Source organism: Garra rufa, chromosome 9, assembly GCF_049309525.1.
Source record: "Garra rufa chromosome 9, GarRuf1.0, whole genome shotgun sequence".
Taxonomy (NCBI): Eukaryota; Metazoa; Chordata; class Actinopteri; order Cypriniformes; family Cyprinidae; genus Garra; species Garra rufa.
In genome coordinates, this window is record NC_133369.1 from 34,932,040 (window position 1) to 34,954,478 (window position 22,439).

The 22,439-nt window shown below is 39.3% G+C and overlaps 1 protein-coding gene across 2 annotated transcripts in view; it reads left to right on the plus strand.

Moving 5' to 3' along the window:
- The first annotated feature begins 495 nt into the window (after positions 1-495).
- gask1a (golgi associated kinase 1A) overlaps positions 496-22,439 on the plus strand; it is a 44,643-nt gene continuing 22,699 nt past the window's right edge. For both annotated transcript variants that reach the window (XM_073847982.1, XM_073847981.1), the window contains exons 1-2: positions 496-769; positions 15,354-16,709. In XM_073847982.1, coding sequence (XP_073704083.1) covers positions 767-769; positions 15,354-16,709 — 1,359 coding nt within the window. In that variant the 5' untranslated portion in view covers positions 496-766. The remainder of the gene's footprint in view (positions 770-15,353; positions 16,710-22,439) is intronic.

Here is a 22,439-nt window from a genome sequence, read left to right on the forward strand (position 1 = left end):
TATAATTGACATAAATCATTTTCTTTGTAAAATTGAAGTGAAACAGTTTCACAAAGCTCTACATTTCTTCCTCTAATACACCAAAGTAGCTATTATTGTCAGTACTCTGAAATCATCATTTATTTATATGGGATGTTCTTCAAACAATGTTTCAGAATATTTCATCATTTTGTTCTTTTTTTAGATGACAGTGGAGGCTATCACTAAGTTCCCACAGAGATGTTTTCACAACATTAACCATAGCTGTAACTTCTTTGATTGAAATTACAGTTAGCGTAACTAATTGTCTTCTGAATGAGGATTCTGTTTACATGAAAATTAAATATAGATGACATACAACATTTGTGCATCAGCAGTGCGCTGTAGACTCTAGAAGCGCCCAGCCCAGGACAATAAATCTCCTCAGTATGTTTTTTTTTTAAAGTCTCTTCTCAAGTTACACAGCACATTCCTCTCCAAACCTCCACTCTGCTTTCCCTTCTCAAGTCCACCATCCTCCTGCAACGTGTTGCTAGAGATCAGAGCTTTGTTCTGAGGCTTTGGAGACTTTGCAATGGAAACAAGAGAAAGTCACTAAACAATGCGACTTTGGATGCATCTCATGCATACACTGGACCAGTTCAGATAAGAGTAACTTCAAGAAGGTTTACATGCAGGAATAATACTGTGTTTGCATGGATGAGGAGCGCAGGAATGAAGATGATGTGGCGCTGATGCTGTGAGTGAACAGCCGAAACACATTAGACCTCTATTGGTAGTGTTTATAATGGTAAGTGTCCAATTGAGAACTTTTCATTATTATACTAGTCCTGCATTTACTTTACATTACCTGTGGTTACCAGTGGTTAATTATCAAATACTGAAAGCGTGAATGAACATTGTCTGAGATGAGCTTTAATTGGTTAACTCACAATGCAAACCCTCACAAAGCTGAATAAAAGTATTGCTATATGAATTCAGTGAAAAACAATAGTCCTGAAACAGATCAAAAAAATGTTTCAGTGCTCTTTGTAGCACATGGCACTAAAACACATTGTGTCTATTAAGATTAGACTTCTGATGTATGTATTTATACTCGGCAGGAAAGTCTTTGTCAATAATGCAAGAGTTGTACAACAACAGTGCCTAATGTTTTTCAGCATTGAGAATTCTTTGAATCATTCATCTCAGCTCCAGCCCTCCTCAGCAGACCCCGTTAAACTCTCTGACTCAGCAGACCCAAAGATCATTGCGTTCTGCCTGTGAGGGTTTGGTTACAGTTACCAAGCACTGCATTGCAATTATTTGCAGAAAAGGCAATGAAAAATGCATGTGGTCTTTATCTGCTGATCACTGAGGCACTGAGATAAATCTAATGTTTTATGAGGTTAAATTATTTAAAGTTATCTTTGATATAGGCACTCATGCATTCAGGACTTAAAGTAGAAATATGTGCCCAACCTATGGACACTCTTTGATGTTAGAACATCCAACCGGTTGTTATGGCAGAATAAACAATGATCAGGACACCAATGCACCAAAGCTTAAAACTTTACCTTCTTATTATCTTATAATATGTTACAATGTACAGAACACACATTTCATTTTCAATACACACTGTCATGTTCAAAAATTTTACCTTTTAGGGGTCAAAAGCTTATCCCAGGATACCTTTGTACCTTCTTTACCCCTAAAGGATACATTTAGAAAAAGAAAGGAAAGGATGTGACATGTGGCCAAGTATGGTGACCCATACTCAGAATTTGTGCTCTGCATTTAACCCATCCAAGTGCACACACACAGTAGTGAACACACACCCGGAGCAGTGGGCAGCCAAATTGCTGCGGGACTGGGGAGCAGTTGGGGGTTTGGTGCCTTGCTCAATGGTCTCACCTTAGTCACCTACAATCCCTGATGGACCTAAGACTCGGACCCACAACCTTTGGGTTACAAGTCCGACTCTCTAACAATTAGGCTATGATTGCTCCATAAAAATATCATAAGAATACATACTAAGAATACCAAAAGAATGCATATTTCTACTTTAAGGGTCAATATTACTACTCTGAGGTACTCATATGCACCTTTTAGGGGTAAAGAAGGTACAAAGTTGTCCCTTTGAGGATACCGCCCTATAGCTACAAGATTTTGACCCCTAAAGTACAATTTTTACACATATTTTTTTATGACAGTGAAGTCGATAAATGAGATGCAAGATGGTACCTGTTGTGTTTGTATAAAAGGGAAAGGTAGAGGTGTTATATAAGAGACATGAAAGCTGCGCTGACCTTAGATACCTGGATGAGCGGTCTACTATTTAGCATTTCTACTGACATTGGTCATTATTGTGGCATAACGTTCATCGGAAAGGCACAACTGACCAGTCATAATCAAGCTTTTCAGGGAGTTGTGTAATAAAATAATAAAATAATGACAAATGCAGAAATAATGCATCTATAAAGTCATGTGAGATAAAATGTTCCATGCCTGCTGGCACTGGTGTCCAGATGTTGATGTAAAAAATGGAATTTAATCTGGAGTCCATCTGGAGGTATTTTAATAAGATTACCAGGTGTTTTGAAAGTAAAACCAAGTTATCATTTACCTCAGAGGGAGATTCAGTTATTGTCTGCTATAATACCTTTTATACCAAACCTTTTACACTAAACCTATGCCGGAAAGCTGTGTGTTTTTCTCTGTACTAGCCTATTCCTTTTTAAAACAACAGGAAACCCTGGGCACTTACAAGTTTGGCAAAAGCAAAAGATTTTATTCTGGCAAACCTTTTAAATGGTTTGTTGGCATGGAGATGATGTTTAATTGCAGGTTGCAGTATTGTTGACACCAGGATACTAAAAGCTCCTGCATTTGTCCAACTGTGGTCCTTGCTGTGTGGACAATACGCTATTTGTAATGCATTGTCTGGTGTCTAAATGCCTACAACCTTCTGTCTCAGTCTCTGTTCTCTAATCTTGCCTGTGTTTTGGGGTATCTCTGATTTCCTGCCAGTTTTAGAATGGGCAGATTCTTTTATGTTTTCAGATCAAAGAACATTTGACAATGAAAAAGGCATTTTTTATTAGAAAAACAAAACTTAGCCACAGATTTATGAATTCTGAAAACGCACACAATATTGCCATCCCTAAAGCTGTCTCTTAAAGCTTCGGTATTAAAGTGAAATATAGGGAAATGCACAAAACCAATACATCACTGTCATTTTACGAAAGTCTTTTTCATAGCTGAGGCCTTTGCAGGTGAGGTTAAAACATTTAGCGTTTTATTCAGAACTTATGTTGTAACATCTGCTAAATGTGACTCATTGCTGAACATTTTGAATTCACTAAGAAGGGAACTAGGTTTGAAAATATCTGTGCCATCTGGTCTAGAGAACCAGTTTGCCAGTTACTGCCTGGCTGACTAAGTCACTCCTGAGAGAGCAGTATTTCCTTCTGATTACTTTAAGTAGTGCTGTCCCAGATTTCCAGGCAATAGTTAAAAGCATCAGACGTATGTCTTTCCTTTATGTAAAATCAGTAGCTGTACACATTTACTGCTCGAAAAGAATCAGTAAGATTTATTTCTTTTTAAGATTTTTAAAACACACTAATCATAAATTGAGATTCACACAACATTATCTTGGAGTCATTTCTGCAATGTTATTGGCCTGCCTGTTAATCAGAGGCGGCCAATGAGCAGTGAGCAGTGAACGAGCATGGCAGAATGAGGTAGCCACCAAGGGAATTATAATTGATTGTCTGAGGAAGTTGTGACATTGTATTAATGACTTCTCATCCTGCTCTCATTGCCATGGAGCAACAGCACCTGCACACAATTTTGTTGAGCTTTTGGAGCAAGTCAGTGTCAGGGAGACACTAAATGTAAATAAGAATTATGATGATATTTGTGTTTAGCTATATATTGAGGCATTGCAAGCAAGTTATCTATAGCCTGGTACTAAATTCCATGGGTTCATCCAGCAAACAGATCTAAAATTGTCAGAGGTAGATATGCAGAATTTTTATCAGTTGTCAGGTTTTTTTTTATCAGTTTTTTGTGGTATTTACTGTATAGAGGGTTTGCACTTATGTCACGGTTTCGTCAGTTACCAGATGCGCGGCCATATTGGTAATACTCAGATTGTACACTAAATGTACTACGGAATACATTGCTCTGCTTAATTTATGCTGTCTAAACCATGAAAAAAATGTGTGGAACCTGCTAAATCGTATAGAGAAGTACTAAATACGAAATAGTTAGCAGGAAATGGTGCAATATTTTGACAAACTAAAGTTAATAGGTGGTAAAGATATGTACAAGCAGTATTAATTAAGATATTAGACTAATATTTCACCTACCTGACCAGAAATGATAAGAACAAACATGAATCTTGTCAAGATTCTTGCCCTGGAAATACTAGTTCAGTTCCTCAGCCAGTTTGCACTCTTCATCTTGATTTATTATAACTTTTGGCAGTGTATAGTACTCCAAATGTTTTTTCCCAGTCCAACCAATTAGCACAGCCCAAAACATGACAATAACTGACCATTTTCAAAAACATTTTTCAACAAAATATGCAAGAAAACACTTTTTTTCTCTTTGTTTTGGTCTTCTAAAAATCTTGACAACATTTGTCTTTGTTCTTATCATTTCTGGTCAGGTAGGGGAAATATTAGGCTAATATCTTAATTAATACTGCTTTATGTATCTTCACTACCTGTTAACTTTAGTATGTCAAAATATTGTGCCCTTTCCTCCTCACTAAATCCTTCACTATATGATTTAGGAGCTTCCACATGTTTTTTCCATGGTTTGGACAGCATATTTATTCAGTAGTACATTAACCATGCAATCAATGCTGTTTTTTTGTCTGAGTATCGCCAATATGGCCACATATCTGGCTAATTGACGAAACCATGACATAAGTGCAAACCCTCTACAGCAAAACATGACAATTGCATATTAGACTAGACATGGAACAGTGTTTTTGATTGTTTTGATTAAAGAGAAAATAGCCTAACCCCTGCTAAAAATTTGATGAACTCAGTTGTCAGCACCCTTCTGTGATTATGATATCTCTTTTCAAGGCAGCTGCAGCTGTTTGCAATTATTTCACTCAGAATCCTCCCAGTTTTTATATAAAAAAAAACAAAAAAAAAAACATTATTTTTCCCTCTAGTCAGTGGCAGATCTGGTCATAGGTCACATAGGCCAGCAAAACCCCTGCACAGCTCTCAGACATTTACACTCTACTTCTCTATTTCTCTCTCTATTTTTCATCCAAAAACCAGTGAAATTAAAAATATTAAAATGCAACCAAATCTGCCAGCATTGTTGACATACATCTACTGAAAAACAGATGCTAAACAGATTTTAATTTGTTTATTCAAGAACACTTTCACTCAAGATTTGTGTCAAGAACTCACACTTTAACTAATAAAAATTTCTCTGAGCCACATCAGCTAAAATACAAATACAAAAACTTTAGTTGATCACAAATGCATCATAAAATAAAAATACATTATTTGCTTTCTTAACTCTGTAAAGCCTGACATGAAAGAATGCATGTGTATTTGATACATCAGGCTTTTATGGCTGTTTGATATAGGAGAATATGAAGCACATACTTAAGGACAAAAAAAAAGTTTTATTCAAAGACCCAAACAAAGCCAACGTATGCAATTTGGTGATATTTATATGGCCCCAAAAAAAGATAGCTTGTAATGTAAACCAGTGACAGTTTTATAACAGTATTGCGGAAGACTACATAAAAATGCATATAAGTATCATTTGTCACTCTTGGTAAGATTTATATTTTAATGCTTTATGATCAAAACTCTGAGTGGAGCAAAATGTATAAGGCAAAGCAATACAATTATGATCGAGAGATTAATAAACAATGTGTATTACACATTATTTTGTGATATTACACATGCACAGATAATAGTATGTTTTTATGTATATATTCAACAACATTGAGCCAGAATAGCCTGTTGCTTTTTTTTTTTTAAATGTTGGTTTATGCTGTTTTTCTCTGTTGCTTTTGTGTGTGAATATAAATGACTGCAGCAGGCTGTCAGTGACACATTTTCATCCTACACACATAGACTGCACATTGTATATTTCAGGATGACACTAGTGTCAAAAGCATCTGCTCCATAATAAGAAAGACACTCTGCTGATGACACTCTGAGGTAGGACAGACACAGCGGCAGATGGCTGATCGCTCTTTCTTCCTCTCTCCTTTCTCTCTCACTCTTTCCCTGACCATACCTTCCTCTCCCTCTAAACCATTTGCCTTCTGAATGCAATGGTATGGTGGATCCTCCTACAGTATATGGGTAGAGGGTAATGCTGACCTTTGCACAATGCCTGAAAGATCATACATCCACCACAGTTTTCCCACAGCCGGTCATGCTATGGAGGATCCTGCTATGCTGGTATTATACAAAAAGTGTAGGTTTAGTCTTAGGGGGCTACAGGATTTCTTTTTGTAAGCATGATATCTGTGTCTTGTTTTGTTTTTAAAGCAAAACAGAACTCATGTCCTCTGTTGCAAAAAGGAATTGTCCTATTATTGTAGCAATTCAACATGGACTGCAAAATAAATGCAAAGCATATTTTTGCTGTTCACACAAGTTGTGTTCTTACTGCGAGATGGAATGCAGTAGAATGGAAATTGAGGTAACGAGTATGATTTTGCAATAAAAACAATATGACATATTGCAAGATTTTCAATTGAACTGAATATATGTGTATACTTATATGTTTTTAGGCATAAATGCAATAGGTATGTACAATGACAATCTTAATTACAAACATCTTAAAATAGATTTTTTTTAAGCACTCAAAACAAACCCTTCTCTCTCAAACATTTCCTAACAATATAAAAATGTAACAGACAGATCAATATTTAGTAAAAGGTAATTTAGGCCTACCAAATTTGTTTATTATCTTGTGGTACACCAGCAGTGAATAACCATCCTTCATTAAACAAATATGGCCTTAATAACTGGATGATGAAGAGTGATATGTATTGCAGCTAAAGGGGCTCAGAGCACCATCTTTCCCAATTACATCTCAGCACTGAGTAAGTCTTTGTTCTATGTTGTCATGAGAAGGTGTTCATTCAGATCTCTAATGCAGCTGTCATAAACAAGCTTTCAGCTGCTGGCAGTTTGTTTGTTTCCTTTGTCTTGCTCTTGACGGAGAAAGATGTTGTGATGTAGTTTGACATTCTATATATTCTTTTCATTCAATCAGAAAGTTAGCAACTCCTCCTCTTTGGACCCTGTTAGCTGCAAGGGCACATGCATGTACTGGATCGATGGCCATTTTAAGATACATGCTGTTTTTATTTTTTCTGCTGTGTTTTTTTTTTTTTTTAACCCAAATGCTAGGTTCAGTCTGTTGGGTTGTTTTTAATACAGTAGTGTGAAAAAGTGTTGGCCCCCTTAATGATTTTTTATTTTTTTGCAAGTTTGTCAAACTTTAATGTTACAGATCATCAAACAAATTTAAATATTAATCAAAGATAATACAAGTAAACACAACATGCAGTATTTAAATGAAGGATTTTTTTATGAAGGGAAAAATCCCCCCTTCATACCCCCCCCCCCCCCCTTAAAACATAACTGTGGTTTATCACACCTGAGTTCAGTTTCTCTAGCCACATCCAGGCCTGATTACTGCCACACCTGTTCGCAATCAAGAAATCACTTAAATAGGACCTGCCTGGCAAAGTGAAGTAGACCCAAAGATCCTTAAAACCTACACATCATGTTGAGATCCAAAGAAATTCAGGAACAAATGAGAAAGAAAGTAATTGAGATCTATCAGTCTGGAATAGGTTATAAAGCCATTTCTAAAGCTTTGGGACCACAGTGAGAGTGATTATCCAAAAATGGCGAAAACATGGAACAGTGGTGAACCTTCCCAGGAGTGGCCGGCCAGCCGACCAAAATTACCCCAAGAGCGCAGCGACGACTCATCCAAGAGGCCACAAAAGACCCCACAACAACATCTAAAGAACTGCAGGCCTTTCTTGCCTCAGTTAAGGTCAGTGTTCATGACTCCACCATAAAAAAGAGACTAGGCAAAAACGGCCTGCATGGCAGAGTTCCAAGACGAAAACCGCTGCTGAGCAAAAAGAACATAAAGGCTCGTCTCAGTTTTGGCAGAACACATCTTGATGATCCCCAAGACTTTTGTCAGACTCTGTGGACTGACGAAACAAAAGTTGAACTTTTTGGAAGGTGTGTGTCCCATTACATCTGGCGTAAAAGTAACACAGGAAGACTTGCTGTGATAAATGGAACCATAAATTCTGCTGTCTACCAAAAAATCCTGAAAGACAATGTCCGGCCATCTGTTTGTGACCTCAAGCTGAAGCGAACTTGGGTTCTGCAGCAGGACAATGATCCAAAACACACCAGCAGATCCAGCAGCCGTTTCACATGATGTAAACGTCTTTTGCCTTGCACAACATAAAATAAATCCATTATAATACTTAATTTAATTTAATTTAATTTGACGTTAAAATATGTTCTCTAATCTCAGTACTGTTTGTTTATGAGCAGGTTATGGAGTCAGTCACAGAATCTTTCAGCTACAAGTTAAACAAGAGGTTGTGGTCTGAGGTTCACAGTTCCCCCAGTGAACAGTAGCCCATCACCGGCTCAGATTTCGGCGACACAACTGCAAGAGAATTAGCACTATTTTGGTGAAAAGTGATAACAGATAATGGTTGAATACACTTAAATGAAAATGATACTTTTAAATTTTAAATTCTTTATTTAAATTTAACAAATTCTAAAATGCTTGTCAAATGAGTACAATATATGTAATATTGTAAACTATGGCATTTACCCAAATAAATTCAGTTTGTCTTATATTTTTGTTCTTGCTTAATAATAAATGTTTATCTTTTGATTATTGCTGTTGTCTCTATAATTCTGAGTGTGATTTTTAATTTCCAGTCCATTTTAAGCCAGCAATATAATGTTTTAAACAATAGTTGACTGAAATAAAACAACCCAGCATATTGGGTAAAAACATTTAACCCAACCAGCTGGGTCACCCAGCATTTTTTAGAGTGTATGGCAATGTTAGAGAGCCAGGTTTAGTTATTCAAAATTCAAACTAAATACGATGTTTCAGATTTGAAAAAAAAAAAAACACCTTTTCCAAAAACCATCAACAAAATGAAACAGGTATCTCAAAGGGGTAGAAATATTGCAGTCCAGGAAAATATGGACAGATGCCATTGGTTTTGCAAATGTTGCAAACAGAGTAAATGGCTTACTTATAGTTGTCTCTGCATATTAAGCTGGAACAGGAAATGGTATTTTAACATCAAAAAAGGACACACTTCACCTTTAAACTCCACTGACAGCACTTGTGACATGTCGATTTTCACAGACAGTAATTTTGCCTCATCCATCGACATTTTTGGCTTCTAGCACATAAAGAGATTTTCATGGACGAACCGCTTATCCCATTTCTATGATGTACTGTAGACACACAGCAGCTGAAGTGAAAAAGGACAGCGAATGAAAGCACAGGGAGCTGCTTGGCAAGAGTTAGCTGAATGATCACAATTTATTTTCAGTGACAGGGGCCAGCGAGTGGATGAGTGCACTCTCACAAAAAAAAAAATGTGCAAAAATGGTAACTTTAGGGGTATAACAGCTTGCCACTGGGGCAGTACCCTCAAAGGGACATCTTTGTACAGTACCTTCTTTACCTCAAAGGGTTCATATTAGTACCATAAAGGTACATATTGCTACCATAAGGTACATACTCTAAAGTACCTTTTAGGGGTAAAAAATGTACAAAGGTGTCCCTTTGAGGGTACTGCCTCAGTGATAAGCTGACCTTTGACAGTGTGGGAGTGAGAACTACCACAGAATACCGTTTCTGTTTTGCTACATTTTGGTCTATTTTCTTCCTCCTGGATTAGCCCTTTAAATTGAGAGTGTGACGGTTAAGCCACTTTTCTTTTGCTGGGCCCTGTTGTCCATGAATAGCTTGATAAACTGCCATTTCAGCATTGTGTTTTTTAGGAAAACAAGTGACCTATTTTTGATTAAACTAAGGATCATTTCAGTATACTTCACTTTACTTCTAACACTCTTATGGCAGTTCATAACAATTTTATGTTTTAGGGAATTGGTGGCTAATTCGGCTAATCTCATTTGTACGCTTTTTATAATATCTGCTACTGACAGCTAGGTTTAAGTGTGGGGTATAGGACCTTAATGCTTAGGCCACTGTCAAGTGTCAAAATTCATATAAAGCATATTTCTCATGAGATTGGATTGAGGAAACCATTTGAATAATTTTACCATTGTTTTACCTATTTGCTTCTTTATATATTTCACTATATGGGCCATTATACAGAACTGGTTCAAAGTCAAAGTTGGAAATGTCTTAAAAATGTCTCTTTTTCCACAAATGTTGTATATATGCAAATTGTATAATATCCAATATCATCTATTAATATTAATCTATTAATCACTGTAGTTATAATCAGTCTCAGCCAATGGCCTAAAATATACACTGTTTTGGTAGTGACATAAAAATGCAGGACACATTTTTTTTTACATTAAATTTCATCATTTACAAAGGAATAATAAAATAAATACATTTTTTATATATATAAGCTCAGTGATATTTTAAATATTATTGTGGGTTTCAATAAATAATACAAGGATCTTAGTAAACAGATTTGAATACTTAAATGCTTTTTAAATGTGTTTTTTCATTGTGGGATTCTGCAGAATGGCTCATATAAATTTTACTTCAAAGGCAGCATTTGTATTAACATTCCATGTGCAGGGCTTCATCACTGCTGGTAAAATGGGTCCAGATGTGCTTAATGAATTGAGTATTTTAGAGAAAGAGATGGAAAGAACAAACAGAAGAGATAGATATCACCTTACATTAACACCTCAAACACCCTGCTTTAAAAATGTGCGGTTAGAAGTAACTACCATGTCTTGACATGTCATATTTTGAATGCAGACAGCAAGTTTGTTGGATTCATTTGGTGTTTCTTATGTAACGCTTTTATGCTATTTGGCTTTTATTACTCCTTTACTTACTTTCCATTATTTCACTAGAAACTGATTTATACACTGTGTTTTAAATCATAAAGGCGTAGTCTGTGCAAGTAAGACCTAGATAAAAAAAGACTGAAAAACAATAGTTTTGAGATGTGAACATGTTTTCCCCAAAACATTGTACTTGTCTGAGTAATTCGTCTTCATGGTCTCAGTCTGTCTCCCTGTGTTTGTTGTGCTTGGATCGCTGCCTTGTTGAACTATGATGTCTTTGCCATACTTGTTTGTGTTTGGGTTTGCCAGTTTAACACACACCATGTTGTCACTATACTTTAACAGTTGTTAACAGAAGTACTGAGAGCTTAATACAAGGCACTTCATTTACAAGGGTCGTCTAAACCACAGACACAGCAACTTTCAGTGTGAAGTTGAGTCTTCGTAGATTTTTCCCATTTAGCCATACCTGCAACATTTTTCTTTAACGGTCTGAACATCTAGTCAATTTTCCATTCACTCACCGGTGAATAATCAAACACATTTGATACTTTCGGAGGTGTAAGATTTGATAACGATTGTGAAGGTTTTGTTTCATTTGTTCTGGCAGATGTTATGTGTCACTGGATCAGCGAGAGACGGCTGCTTCAGTGGGTTGTTTTCCTAACAGTTTGTTTAGACAATGTGAATTGCTGAGGGGTTTTATCTCTGACTCACCGTTAATATTCTGACCTGGATTTAAAGATTTCCTTTGTGAAACTGAATTGTTGTTTGTTGAAAATATGGTTTGTAAAAGTGTGGGAAAGAGCCAAATCTCTTTTACAGATCTAAAGCCTGTAACCTTAAATATAAAGGCATAAACTTAACTTGCACTTCCAAAAGTTGTTTTTTTTTTTAAAGGTGCCATAGAATGCATTGATACAATATTTTACATTGTTCTCTGATATCTACATAGAAGATATATGGCATAGGAAAGGGCAAAAATTCTCCAGAAACGGTTTTACAGGTCCATTTACAACCCTAGGATTTGTCCCTAGAATGAAATGGTCTGTTATTACCTTATTTGGAAGGTTCATGAATAATAATGATGAGCTCTGCTCTGATTGGCCATTTCACAGAGTGGCTCATTTTAGTAGCTGGCACATGGAGGAAAATATATATTTAATCACGGAGCTCCAGCTGCTATTAATATGCGGTTCATTGAAACTTCCGTTTTGAATGCGCGATTATTTTACTTTCACTTTTATGGTCGCATGTGCTCTGTGTAACGTTATACTACAGCATCAGTACTCACCACATACGTTTAGATGCTTGTTAGTGATGCTCAGGACCTGTTTCAATTCGCCATCGTCCGCACAGTCATCTCTTCGTTTATGTGGAAAGTGAAATCTTATGTACTGCAATGTAACACTCTACCGCTAGCAGTAAGCTAATCATGTCCCTTCAGTGGCTCGGCTTATTTTATTAGAACGCCTTATTTGTTTTCCTTGCCTTTCTGAGTAAGTTACAGACACCAACCATCCCTGCACTTAACATCTCCTGCACAACCTGGAACATAACATTTATTTCCATGATCTGCCATTTCCGTTATTGTCCTCGCTTTGTTTTTTCACAATAGCCTAGCTGCAGAACTTCTGATGATTGGGCTAAGCAAATGTTGGGGGTGTAACTATTAATGATCGTGACTCTTACGTAATAGTCGCTGTCATGTTAGGATTAGCCTATTTTTCTGTGGTCTTTTGCAAACACCAGATTTATATAAGAAGGAGGAAACAATGGTGTTTGTACAGAACTGTTATTATTCAACTATGCTAAGGTAAATACAGTTTTCCATTCTATGGCAACTTTAAGTACATTTTTTGTTTTGTTTTCTGGAAAATTCATCAAAATTAAGTTAAGTAAACTTAAAAAGAAAAAAAATATATCTGGAAATGGGGTAAGATGGGAAAACATCAGTTTATCTTACCTGTTTTGTCTAATATTAGAGGGTTTTCTTTTTAACAATTGGATAAATATAGAGTAATTTTGGATATTTAATTGTGCATGTTCATTCAATTTATATTATCTTTGCTGTCAACTAATCTAACATTTAAATCTAATGTAATCTTTTGCAAGTCTCAAAATAAATATCCATTTTCATACTGAACATTGTGATGTTGTGATGGCTAAATTCACTTGTAGCATTCAAAATACAAATTTATGTCTTTAGTATTTTATTTTTTATTTAAGCTCCTTTAAGCTATTTGAACTCTTGACATCTGACAAGCGCAACCATGAAAGCTTGTTGAGGCTTGTTACCAATGCAAGATAATAAAAATGCCAAAGAAAAAAAATATTGTTTTTTGTTGCTTTTGTTGTTGTTTTTTTAGGAGAAATAACCAGCGGGCAAATATTGCAGATTATTATGCTTAACAAACAGAGAGAACCAGTAATCGTGATCATGATTAAATTAAGATTTATTGTGCTGATTGTGATTCTGTTATATGTATCACTGTGAAGCTGCTTTAAAACAATCTGTATTGAATAAAGTGCTTTATTAAAAGTAAAGGTGACTTGAATGTTTATTTAGACATAAAATATAACATTTTAATTAGTTACATGTGTATTTAAACAAATCAATATGTATTCTTAAACACATTTTAAGTGTCCACTTCTATTTACATCTATTTAACATTTGACTCCTTTACCAAACTACTTCACAGCAAACATGGCAAAACCTTACATACAGAACCTGGCATCAGTTAGAAATCTGCATGATTTCCTTATGCATAAATATGACTTAAATATTCACTTGCCTTCAAAGAGACACTCACTTTCTTTGTGTAAGTTAGAAGTCAAACAGGCCCTAACCTGTTGCAGGCTGTGTGCTACTCATTAGACTTGTGAAACTGCACACCAAAGCACTCTTCAAACTGAAGCATAATATAAGTCTTTCACAGGTGCTATCTGTTAAAGTCATAAAACTGTCAGCCAGAAGGGAGAGATCTCACAGTATTGAGAAATTTCATTTCTGTTTAGCTTCCAGATTTCTGTGGAAATACATTGCATTTAGGTATAATGCTTTATAGTATTCATGGAGATGCACATATTTCTGCCTTTATATTGGCCTTTTAATGTCTGCAAACAGGAGTAATATCACACATAAATTATGTTATTAACTAATATATTCTATGTGATCATGGACCACAAAACCAGTCTTAAGTATTAGCCAGAATTAGCCAAAAATGCATTGCATGTGTCAAAAACATCATTAGAATATTAACTAAAGATCATGTTTAATGAAGATATTTTGTAAATTTCCTACAGTAAATATATCAAAACTTAATTTTTGATTTGTAATATGCATTGCTAAGAACTTCATTTGGACATCTTTAAAGGCGATTTTCTCAATATTTAGATTTTTTTGCACCCTCAGATTCCAGATTTTCAAATAGTTGTATCTTTGACTAATATTGTCCTGTTCTAACCATACATTAATGGAAAGCTTATTTATTCAGCCTTCAGATGATGTATAAATCTAAATTTCGAAATTGACCCTTATGACTGGTTTTGTCATCCAGGGTCACATATGTATGCATATTTTCTATTGTTTCCTATATATATGATTTTTTTCTAAAATTGCATTTTCACAATAGAGTTGTGGAGTAACTGTATTTCATAAGAGCTTCACTCTCATTTGGCTATACTTTAGCTTTTAAAGCTAAGTTTACCTAACACTGTTTGTCACATTCCAATTTTCAAGCTATATTTTTCTTTTCACAGTTGTGTGTACAGCTTCAGGATGATTGGTACCTCTTCTAAGCCTTAAATAACAGGCTTCGCCCAGTTTAGAATGGGTCATGGCTGGGGCAGGAAAATTAGAGAATGCAGCTACAAAACAAACCAAATACAATGAAATTCTCCAGAACCTGTTTAATCATTCATGTTAAGAATATGATAAGAATAATCATGAATCAAACATTCCATAATCAGGCTGATTAACTGTCCAACATATCTGCGTAAAACAGCTCTGAAAGATCATTCCAGTCTGACACTGTAGAACCTGGAGTGCACAACGGAATGGACACATATGGAAAATCTCTAGCCTAAAGGCGTAATGTCAATTTAACCACATATGGAAATGGGTGAAATTAATCTTAGGCATGTGCCTTCAAAATCCAGACCTCTCAATGGAATTCCCTCATTTGGATTTCCCTTCCTTCCATGAAATCCAAACTGCTTTTCTTGTTTACACAGCCTTTTCTCTTTGACATTTACGACTTGTTTGCAAACTTTATTGTACTGTTTGTCTTTACTACTACCTTCTCTGCTGTCTTGCAGGCTTTCAGAGTGTGGCTGAAGTTCAGACTAAAATGTCGTTTTGTGGTGGCCTTCCTGTTTCTCTTCAGTCTATCAGTGGTGATGATATACACCCTTCCTCCCTTCCCATCTGAGCAGAGCAGGCTAAATGTACGGGGCCCCCGCAATAACAAACCCAGCAGGCTGGTTGAGAAGTTTCTGAGATATTATTTGCCAACGTCTTCATACGAACAGAGCAAAACGTGGAAGAACCATGAAATTAAAGATTCTGCTAAGCATCTCCTAATGGTCAACCATCACCAACTATCATTTTCCTCTGGAAAAACAGCAGAGAAAAAATTATCAACCAATAAGCCTTCAAAAAGCAAAGCAGGCAAAAAAGAGCGATATCTGCAGAACGTAAACAAGCGGCCAGTCACGGCATTTGCAGCTGGTGCCAAAGGAGGGCGAGCCGTTAAACTACGAAATAGCAGCAACTCTAACCAAACCATCCATCTTCTTCGCTCCAGACATGACCCAGAATTCCCTCAGTCTGCCAGCATCCAAAGTCTCCACCCAAACAACAAGACATGCAGGCACAAATGCATTCCAGATGGGGCCAAAGTAAAGAGGCTTGTGGGGCAGTTCTCTGATGCACAGCAGGTGGTAAAACTGAAACAGATCCCTAGAGGAGCAGGAACACATGAAAGACAAGAAGGGCCCTCGGAGAGGAAGAGGCCCAAATTCAGAGCAGAAACCAATGGTAGGATTCCAGGAGAAGCTGGCATCAAGGAGTCAGCCAATGACTGGTGTAAGACAGTCTCAGATGAGACTTTTATTGAAAACTGGAACCAACCCAAAGCAGAGTCCCTACCCTGGCTCAGTGATGATGATATTAAAAAGATGGCACTTCTTTCCAGAGGCACTGTGTTGAGTAAAGCCAGGCTTCCAGGCCATGGACAAGTGCTTCAGGTTGGATTTAGTGAGAAAAAATACATATTTGCTCCTGCAGGGGACAATCATATCACACACTGTGAAACAGAAAGCTGTGCTCTCATAAAACGTCCAAATGACTGGTTTGAGGTGTTTGCCTTTCACCTGGACAGAGTTCTGGGTCTGAACCGGAGCTTGCCAGCAGTGTTGAGAACATTCCACAGTGATATCCTACCATACAAGTACACCAATGGATCTCCCAGACCAGTAATATGGTGGGATCCCAGCATCCAACATCTGTCTGATGCTGAAAACGACCAGAACTCTTTTTCACTCACTTGGCCACAATATCAGACTCTACTTCAGAGCAGGTGTGGTACTCAGGTGCCACTGAACTTTACAACCTGTGTGGGAGTTCATCATTCAGAGTGGGGGCGGCTGGCCTTGTTTGACTTCCTGCTGCAGGTAAGAGGCAATATTAAATTTAATATTTGGTTTCCACAAACTTTCCAGTTTAATGTGTATATTGCAAATAATACACACATACAAAATCTGATTATCTTATAACCTTGCCCTTACAGAAAAAACACATGAATTTCACATGTGCAAAAACACGTGGTCACATGTGGCCACATATACATGTGATTCTGCACATGTGTTATTTCACATGTGAAAACGTGTGCTTGCACATGTGGCCGGGTGTGTAAACCGGGTGTAAACCGGGTGTGTAATTCCTGTTAAAAAAAAAAAAGTGTATAAGGTTGACTGTGATGTTACCAGAACAAACGTGATTTTAAATATTCTACATATACACAAATAACGTGTTTAATCTTCCAACCAGAATAGAAAAAAAAGCTAAATCAAAATAGCAAAAACAAACACAAAGTGGACTAATTATAAGGTTAACAATTTTGATCCATTCAAAAACGAAACAAGAAATTCTTTCAAATCGCTCATTCAATTCAATAACAAAACACTTCTGTGCTGTGCAGAGAACAAAAAAAACCTGCTTTGACTGGTCTTTTTTAAACTATTTTGGTTGGCGAAATAAGAGCAGAAACAGATTATTTACAACGCTGTTGTTAATACTTTACTAGTAGTAAATTATCTGTAAAATTTTGTTCTGGAAGTGAACTTCTCCTTTAAGTTTCTATTTTAAACAACTAAACAATTAAGAAATTTAAATCAGAATTTTAAAATAGAATAAGTGTTATAAATATGATTTCGCCAAAAAAAATTTACCCTTACACCGTGTCTACACCGGACACGACAGTTTCCGCGCCGCATCGCAACAGCTAAAGGGGCCGTTCACATATAGTGTCTCTTGCGCAGTGCACCCAAGTTCGTTATTTCAAATGTAGATGCGCACTATGCCCGCTCATACTGAACCGCAGGTCACGTGACATGAACCAACCAATCAGCTTCATCCTTTCCCTTAATAACATTGAAAGCACTGCCAAGTTGTAGAAACAGCTTATCATAGCTGTACAGGAATAACCATTTTTGAATAAATTTAATACTACTGCAAGTGATTTTTAATGCTGGAAATCCATTTATCCTTTGCTGAATCTTCATTGAATCCATGAAGTGTGCAGGTCATGGTTAGTATTAGTTATAATAATAATAATAACAAGAATTTATTATATTATTGTTATATATATATATATAATGATATACCTAACTGATGATCAATAAATTACAGGTACAAGCTAATAACAAAGTGTATCGTCATAACAATAACTTTGCAACAAAGGGACTACTACAGGACCGGAAGCAGGAAATGGGAAGTTGGAAACAAACTAAAAGTCTACATAATTGTCACAGGGAGGGTCAGAGACGTGCGGATCCATTTGCAGCATTTATTGAGAATCGTCAACAAGCAAGAGTAATCACCGGAAAACAGGAACAACGTAGGAAATCCAGTAAACAGTTCGATACTCAGGCAATGGTCACAATGGTATGTAGCAAGAATCAGAAACGAGATACACAGTCCAGGGTCATACACGGGAAATCCAACACAAGGGAAAACGCTTAGAATTACGACCATAGGGAACAATAAGACTTCGCAGAGTGGCTGTGTGTGTGAGAAGCTTAAATGCATGTGGGTAAATGTGAAACAGGTGTGTGCAGCAATCAGTGCAGTGGGAAAAGAGAAGCAGCTGAGTGCAGTGATTGGTGCAGTGGCTTATGGGGATTGCAGTCCAGAATGTGTGTGCAAGAGTTCATGATGACAAGACGACCAATACGTGACAGAGCCCCTCCCCAAGGAGCGGCTTCCAGACGCTCTAACCACCTAATGAAACCCGGAGGGTGGTGGAGCGGAGGCGGAACAGGGGGAGGGATGGAGGGCCAGGTCCATGTGGGGGTAATGGAGCTATGAACTGCGGCGGAGCCGACGGAGGGAGAAGCCATGGCGGAGGAAGGGTTGGCTCCTGCATGGGGCCGACCGACGGAGGTGGAGCCGGTGGAGCCCGAGGCGGAACCGGAGAGTCGATGGTCCTGGACGACACAGAGGATCCGGGGGGCCAAGGCGGAACCCAAGGCTCTGGCGACCCCGGCGGAGATGGAGGTCCGGAGGTACGCAGCGGAGCCGGAGTGACAGAGGATCGAGGCTGTGCCCACGGGAGGGAGGAGGTCCACAGAGCCGGCAGGACAGAGTGACAAGGCGCAGCCGGAGGAGTAGAGTCCAGAGGCGAAGGTGGGGCGACGACTGACCGGGGCGGAGCCGGAGAGACGATGGAGCCCGGAGGAGCTGGTGGGCCGACGGCCGACAACGGAGACGAGGGAGCACAGAGCCGGGGTGGAGCCGCAGGGTCGGAGGGCCGAGGTGGAGTCCAGGACTCTGAGACTGGAGGTGATGGTGAGGGATCCTTCAGTCTGGACACCGATGGAGACTGGCAGTCCCACGGCAAGTCCTCTGCACCGAAGGTGGGATGTGGGTGAGCAGAGGGACTGTCAGGAGACAGAGGTGGCGGGACTGGAGCAGCAGGGAGGGCGGGTGGGAACCATACATGGCCTCCGTGACCAGAACCGGGCAGACAGGAATCTCAGGACGACTGGATGGAACCAGCGGAGGCTCTGGAAGACTGGGCTGAACCAGCAGAGGCTCTGGAAGGCTGGGCGGAACCAGCGGAGGCTCTGGAAGGTCGGGCGGAACCAGCGGAGGCTCTGGAAGGCCGGGCGGGACCAGCGGAGGCTCTGGAAGGCCGGGCGGGACCAGCGGAGGCTCTGGAAGGCCGGGCGGGACCAGCGGAGACTCTGGAAGGCCGGGCGGGACCAGCGGAGACTCTGGAAGGCCGGGCGGGACCAGCGGAGACTCTGGAAGGCCGGGCGGGACCAGCGGAGACTCAGGAAGGCCGGGCGGGACCAGAGGAGGCTCAGGAAGGCCGGGCGGGACCAGCGGAGGCTCAGGAAGGCCGGGCGGGACCAGCGGAAGCTCTGGAAGGCCGGGCGAGACCAGCGTAGACTCTGGAAGGCCGGGCTGAACCAGCGGAGGCTCTGGAAGGCCGGGCTGAACCAGCGGAGGCTCCGGAAGGCCGGGCTGAACCAGCGGAGGCTCCGGAAGGCTGGGCTGAACCAGCGGAGGCTCTGGAAGACTCTCTTGAGGAGAGGGCTCTGGACGGCGCTCTTGAGGAGCGGGCTCTGGAGAACTGGACGACCCCAGCGGAGACTCTGGAGGGCTGGGCGTCTCCAGCGGAGACTCTGGAAGAGCAGGCTCTGGGCGAGCGGTCACAGGAGGGCGCTCTGGCGGCGCGGTCACTGGAGGGCGCTCTGGCGGCGGAGACTCTGGAAGGGCAGCCATTTTGCGAACAGGCTCTGGATTAGCAGACATCTTGTGCTGTGGCTCTGGGTTGGCAGACATCTTAGGCTGTGGCTCTGAGCTGGAACTTACTGTGGGAAGATGGTCCTCCTCCACAATTCCCACAGTAAAAGGAGAGCCACACAACGAAAGAGCAAGATCCATATAAGATTGCAAAGTCCAGCCCGGTTCAAACATTGGCATGAGGGAAGCCAATGGCTCTAAGAGTCCTCCACGGAAGAAAATCATCAGGCATTGATCATCCATGGAAGACAGATTTGCCAATTTGATGAAGGCCATGACATAATCCTCAATAGTCCGCTCACCCTGCTTGAGAAGCATGATCTGCACCGTTGGATTCATGCTGGAACCGGATAACTCCACAATAGCTGCTGGATCCTTGTAATGGCGAAGTCTTCTGTCACAGGGAGGGTCAGAGACGTGCGGATCCATTTGCAGCATTTATTGAGAATCGTCAACAAGCAAGAGTAATCACCGAAAAACAGGAACAACGTAGGAAATCCAGTAAACAGTTCGATACTCAGGCAATGGTCACAATGGTATGTAGCAAGAATCAGAAACGAGATACACAGTCCAGTGTCATACACGGGAAATCCAACACAAGGGAAAACGCTTAGAATTACGACCATAGGGAACAATAAGACTTCGCAGAGTGGCTGTGTGTGTGAGAAGCTTAAATGCATGTGGGTAAATGTGAAACAGGTGTGTGCAGCAATCAGTGCAGTGGGAAACGAGGAGCAGCTGAGTGCAGTGATTGGTGCAGTGGCTTATGGGGATTGCAGTCCAGAATGTGTGTGCAAGAGTTCATGATGACAAGACGACCAATACGTGACAATAATATCAGGGTGTGAAGCTAAAAATGTATTTGTTACATGTAGCTAACATGTGATCCACATGTTAAAACCAATTATAACACATGAAAAATTGGTTACATATTGTCTTCATGTGATCACATGTGGAAAATTTGTGGACACGTGATCACATGTGGAAAATTTGTGGACACGTGATCACATGTGGAAAATTTGTGGACACATGTGACCACATGTGGAAAATTTGTGGACACATGTGATCACATGTGGAAAATTTGTGGACACATGTGATCACATGTCGAAAATTTGTGGACACATGTGATCACATGTGGAAAACATGTGGACACATGTGATCACACGTGGAACACATGTGAAATTCATGTGGTTTTTCTGTAAGGGTGGATATTCAACCCATTTTCCTGCACAGTTTAGAAATATACTTTGCAGGATGGTGGGTTCCCAGAAGCATGGTTGAAGACCTAGATCTTATAACCACTGTAGACTGAGGTATGTAGGCCATAGAATAGAAAGGATTACTAATTCAAGTTTAAAAGGTTACTAGGTTATATGACTCTAGTTTATTTGCATTTAAATTATGTATTTGACCACTATGGTTAGAAACTCTTATGAGTCACAAAACTTAGGGTGCTGCCAAGTACAAAATTGCCTATCTGCCAAGCTTGGTATTTAAAATTATTCATGTTTTCCATTTTAGCATTGGATTTTTTCCTGCTCAGAACAGACTCTCTTAAAGGGTTCACCAAATGAAAATGTAATGCTTATCTGCTTACCCCCAGGGCATCAAAGATGTAGGTGACTTTGTTTCTTCAGTAGAACACAAAAGAAATTTTTTAACTCAAACTGTTGCAGTCTGTCAGTCATATAATGGCAGTCAATGGGACCCACGGCTTTGAGAGTAAGCCGTAGTAAAAAAACAGACAAAACCAAATTAAACCCTGTGGCTCGTGATCTGCCACTATGTCATTCACTGTTTACACAGAGACATTGTGTGTATGACAGCTACTCAAAATGGTAATTACTTGTGCTTATCCTGATTGTTGCAACCGATTAAAAACCTAAAAGATTACGTTTGCTTGTGTGAACTCATCTGGGAGTGTTGACTTTTCATCGACTCCCAACTTTTGAGCCTGATTGACTGAAGTTATGGTTGCTTGCTCTTTGTCACGTGCCGGCAGTTGTGAACATGCTCAGGACAGTTGTACATTGCAGTGGATCAGAGGAAAAAATGAGTTCAGTTTCTTGCACAGACTGATTGTTACGTGTGTTAAGACCTCAATGTATCATCACAAGCTCCAGGGTTTAATTTGGCTTTGTCTGTGTATGTTTTTTTTTTTTTTTGCTCTCAAATTTGTCGGTCCAATTGACTGCCATTGTTTTTGTTTGTGTTCTACTGAAGAAAAAAGCCACCTACATCTTGGATGCCCTGGGGGTAAGCAGATAAACGTCTAAGTTTTATTTCTGGGTGAACTATCCCTTTAGAGGTGAAGTGGGTTATTTTAGCATTTTGGGTTTCAAACTTGTTTTCTTGCCCCCACTTGTTTCTTG